The sequence below is a fragment of the Thamnophis elegans genome, chromosome Z (genome assembly GCF_009769535.1).
Source record: "Thamnophis elegans isolate rThaEle1 chromosome Z, rThaEle1.pri, whole genome shotgun sequence".
NCBI classification, from domain to species: Eukaryota; Metazoa; Chordata; class Lepidosauria; order Squamata; family Colubridae; genus Thamnophis; species Thamnophis elegans.
The window spans coordinates 37,393,110-37,398,372 of record NC_045558.1 but is presented as its reverse complement, the minus strand read 5'-3'; the positions used below and the strand labels follow the sequence as shown (position 1 = coordinate 37,398,372).

The following is a 5,263-nucleotide window of genomic DNA, read 5'->3' as shown; positions in this document are numbered from 1 at the left end:
GATACTTGCCTCCTGTTAAGATGCACACAGATGCATCTTAACTGAAGACTATTCCCAACACAAATATTACTGACAGAATGATGTGTTGATCAAAGCTGCATTATTAACATCTATCTCAAGGCATTCCTTAAATTGGTCAGAGGAGCAAGCTGTAAATTTCTCCAGTCCCCTCTATGTGCAGAGGAAAAAGCCCAGAAGAAATAAAGAAGGGGGAAAAGACAGTGAGGTAGCAGGAAGAAATGGGGCTAAAAAGAAGGCATTTCCTTAGTACGCTTTTTTTTTGTGTATAATTCTATAGTACAGCGCTGCCTAACTATTCCCAGGTAACTCTCCATCCTCTTTGCCTACAGATGTATTAATAAGAGACGGAATAGAGCAGCTCGGCGTTAAAGGACTTCCAATCAGACAAGATGATGCCTCCCCCACTTCAGTGCAAAGCCGGGCGAGCATTGCTGCTGCCCAGGGCAAAGAGAAGTCATGCCGCTTTACTTCCAGCCAAGGTTCCCGCGGGAGGTCGCGGCTGGCTTGCTCGCTCCTCCTCCTCCACCCCCTCAGGCTTCTATTGGTAAAGCGGACCCACTGCCGTTCCAGGGGATCCCACCCTCGCCTCAGCGGTGCTGTCATCTGGAACTTCACATTTGAATGAGCGCCAAACCCCTAGGACTATATAAAGGTGCTCCGCAGGCACGGGGCGGCACTTGGGGAAGAAGTGGCCGCAGAAGCAGAGAAGCACCTACATTCCAAGAGGTTTCCGCGATTGCTCTGACCATGCTTGCTGCCGCACTACACCTCCCGAGTTTGCTGCTAGCCTGCGCGCTCCTGAAGAGCTGCGTGGCATTCAAAAACGATGCAACCGAGATCCTTTATACCCACGTTGTCAAAACTGTCCCGCCCGGTAGCCACAACAACACCATGAATCAAGCGAGGCACGGAGGCAGACATGCAGGATTCGATCGGAGCAGTAAGTATTATATGTGTGTGTATTCAGATATAGTATATTTCCTTTATAAAACAGGGGTGTTCCAGACGGACATGCTCACTGAGATCCTGCAGTGAAGAATATTAAGCACGACCTTTTCTGATTTTCCCCATAAAGCAGACCGAGGATCAACTCAGCGATAGGTACAAGTGTTTACCTTTGATTCACTCCTCCTGTGAGACCCAAGTCCGAATTCGGACTGACAGATCAGTCGTGCCACCCTGAGAAAAAAGTAGCTTTATTCAAGGTTAACTCTGTCTTCCAAAACATAAGCATTGAGGCTAGTGTACATCCATGTCTTTAGTTTAGAAATGCAAGCATGCTTTTTGAGACAAGTATTTGTCTCTAGCTATTTCATAAAGCTAACATTTACCTTCAGGGACAGAGTTTTGTTCCATTGCCACCCCCACTTTATTATATTTTTAAAATACTGATTTAGCACTTGCATCAAGAGACCTCATGAGTATGAGTCTTTTGTCAACCTAAGCAAGTTTAAGATGCTTGACCTTCATTCCCAGAATCCCAAGCCCACTTAAACTTGCCAATGTTGAGAAACACTGATCTAGATGTGTAAGCAGGTGTGCAAATATCTTGGCTCCAACCTGCCTTAAAATGTATGCATGCATTTAAAGCTATTATATAGCAAACCATCGTCAACCAACTTTGGGCAGCTAAAAGTATTTTCTCCCCACTCCCAAGGCCCAGCATCTTGCTTAGTTCTTGCTCAGAGAGAAGTATAAGCAACCAAAAAGTCTTTTGTCTGTCTTCAACCTAGTTCAAAAAATATATAAAAGGAAAATGCTCTGAAAACACTGATATTTAAAGGAAATAGTTTCATTTTTCAGTGACAGAAAGGCTTAACTACTTTTTCTAGGAAAGATGACTGGAAGATACAGGAACTATCATGTCAATGCAAGATTACTGAAATAGCTCAGTAGTTATTCACTGTCAGTAAACTGTCCCGGGAATTTAAAAAAAATACCATGAAAGCTTATCATACAGATATTCAAAAGAACATAGTGATGGAGCAGAATTCTTCAGGAAGGAATCTGAAGTCCTCTGAAAATGTAAATTTGGTATCTTCTTGAAAACTACTTACTATATCTGATGTCTCATTTTGTCCAGTAGTGGTCCATGCCTCTTTGGCTCAAGAAAAAAAAAAGGTTAAATCCAATCAAGTCATGTTGGCATTTTATGTAAATCCAGTGCATACCTAAGTTTTATTTCAGTAGATTTTACATATAACTTCCACACTGAATGTACCTCAAAATACACATGCCGATTCTAAAGGAATGACATTGATAGAAGAATCTAATTACATAAAGACTCAATTTCAACAAGTTCTAAAATAAATTTTGCATTTTTAATTTGCTTATTTTTCCCCTTACATATAAACATAGGCTTTATGAAGGCTGGTAACCACTTAAGTGTGCTACATATTAACATAACATCCCAAAATGTTAGCAGATCCAGGAATTTAGAGTTGTAGTTTAGTACATTGGAAAAGTTCATATCATAAGAAAATTACAAAATATTGTTTCCATGATAACATTTACTTTAAGAATATGTAAGACTGAAAGATGTGTGATGAAATTCATGGTGTGCGTTCCTTTCAAAGGGATAATTATGAAAATAAGGACCTGGCTTGTTTCTATGAGGGTGAAGCAGGCAGAAACATGTCTGCATTTGCTGCTATTTCAGCACCTTAGCACAATGTCAGTTGCCTTTAAAAAACGAAATAACATTGCCTCAGGTTGTGCAGGGATACTCAATTCTTAAGACAAACACTTGCAAGCAGTGGTGTAATTCTATAACACACTTTCTCTAAAGAAAGTGCTATATATTAACTAAGAACATGTACAAAGAATATTAAATTATAAGAATTGTCCTCAAAAATAGAATCAAGTTTGTAGATAACATGCAAGCTTTTAATTATTATGATTAGGCTCATTTCAATATAATGTATTAAGCTAAAGTGACATTCAGGATAAGCACACAGAAAATTTAAAACTAATATCTTGAAGAAAATCCAGCTTGAACTGAGATCCAGGACTATTTTCTATGAAAAGCAGGCAGATGAAAGGGAATCTTACAACATGAAGTTATTTCTGATAGCATCAGTAACTAAGGCGGTACTAACATCAACCTCCTTAGCTTGAGAGAAAACTACATATATTTATATATTGTTTTTTTGGGATGGCTTCCTGCAGTCTCAGAAATTCAGATTAGAACTGGAGTGCAAGCAGAACTCCCAGTTTTTCAAACCTGAATTTTATTGGGTTATTAAAATATACCCTATCCTAGTATGCTCCACAATGATAAGATGGGGTTCAGATTTCAAGTATTTGATAAATGCATACCCAGAAGACATCAAACCATTGTAATACATACATATATAAACATAATCCCACATACATATATGTACTTGTGTGTGTGTGTGTATACATGTGTGTGTATGTATATGTGTGTGTGTGTTTGTGTGTTAATTATATATATATATATAATGTTGTATTTGTGCTGATAAATATTTGGGCATACCAGGGGTATGTGACACTAAATACATACATACATACATACATACATACATACATACATACATACATACATACATACAATGTTGTATTTGAGCTGATAAATAAATAAAGGGAGACTAGTATAGATCTATTTCAAGCTATTTAGCTCTCATCAGCTAGCCATACCCTTACTGGCTAGCTGATAAGAGCTAAATAGCTTGAAATAGGTCTATACTAGTCTTCCTTTATTTATTTATCAGCTCAAATACAACATAAATGTAACAAAGGCAACAGCAAAAAAATTGGCTTTCTGTCTGGATGGTCTCTTGTGATGAGCCGATAGACAGAGAAAGGAAGCAGTATGCCTCCTCCCATTTTTGGGCATACCAGGGGTTGTGACACTAAATACATATATGTGTGCATGCATGTATGTATGTATGTATATCACACATGTAAATAAAACATGCACATTATGCATATTCATCTATGACATGTAGAAATACCTATTGATTATAGTAACAGATTGGAATTAGTATCCTTATCCATCCTGCCATTCTTCCAAAATATACATAGTGTAATATGAGATGGATGATTTATGTTCTGCACCCAGTATGAATTCCCTTCTCTAGAAAAATGATGCTGAAGGTACAACATAGCTGTCCAATATGGGTGCAGTGTGATATGTGATGTGACAAAACATAGATTGTGCTCTAGCTTCTTTTGTAACTGAAGTATCTTGCAATAAGAATGATTAAGAAGAAAACAGCATAAAGACATTGAAAGTGGAACTGATATGAACCTTCTGAGATCTACGTAGTAATTTAGGGTGGAGCTAAATGTGATATCATATGAATGACCTTCAATAAACATTGAGGCTATGTCTGATGCTATCTCTGATACAAAACTTTAAATAAGGGTTTGTTTTGTATTGGACAGGTCGAGTTCAAGTTGGATGTCGGGAACTGAGATCAACAAAATACATTTCAGATGGTCAATGTACTAGCATAAACCCTTTGAAAGAGTTAGTATGTGCTGGGGAATGCCTTCCTTTGCCAGTGCTACCTAACTGGATTGGGGGAGGTTATGGATCCAAGTACTGGAGCAGAAGAAGTTCACAGGAATGGAGATGTGTCAATGACAAAACTCGCACCCAGAGGATTCAGCTGCAGTGTCAAGATGGAAGCACAAGAACCTACAAAGTAACTGTGGTTACAGCTTGTAAGTGTAAACGTTACACAAGACAACACAATGAATCAAGTCATAACTTTGAAGGAGCAACGCAAGCTAAGCCAAATCAACAACATAAAGAAAGAAAAAAGAACAGTAAAACCACGAAGCAGTCTCCAAGTTAAGAACTTAATGTATGTGGAGTGTTCATGTATGTGTAGGGGTGCGCAAACATGTACACCCACACAAAAATACACCCACACACAATTTATTAATGACTCTCTATTTTACAGATGTCACTACCTAACAAAACCCATCTTATGTTGTGGTTGCTTCTTCAATGGGTATATATACATTTGTGGCTTTGACCAAACTCAGAAGGGCATTCTTTTCTGAACAATTTTTAGAGGTGACTCTTCTTATTTTAAAACTGGTCTATAAGCCTACAGTTTATTATTTTATATATGCATATCTAAATAAAGAAAATGAATATTTTGCCATGGGAAGTCAAACATTTTATACTGCAGACAGCAACTACTCTGAATTTTTCAAAGGCACTTTCCATATCACATATTTTATTGGCAGCAAAGACAACTTATTTAAA

The 5,263-nt window shown here is 37.9% G+C and overlaps 1 protein-coding gene across 1 annotated transcript; it reads left to right on the top strand.

Moving 5' to 3' along the window:
* The first annotated feature begins 721 nt into the window (after nt 1-721).
* Nucleotides 722-4,844, top strand: SOSTDC1 (sclerostin domain containing 1). The gene is made up of 2 exons (XM_032238243.1): nt 722-961; nt 4,429-4,844. The coding sequence occupies exons 1-2, from the start codon at nt 769-771 to the stop codon at nt 4,842-4,844; spliced, it is 609 nt and encodes a 202-aa protein (XP_032094134.1). The 5' UTR covers nt 722-768.
* Nucleotides 4,845-5,263: the final 419 nt, after the last annotated feature.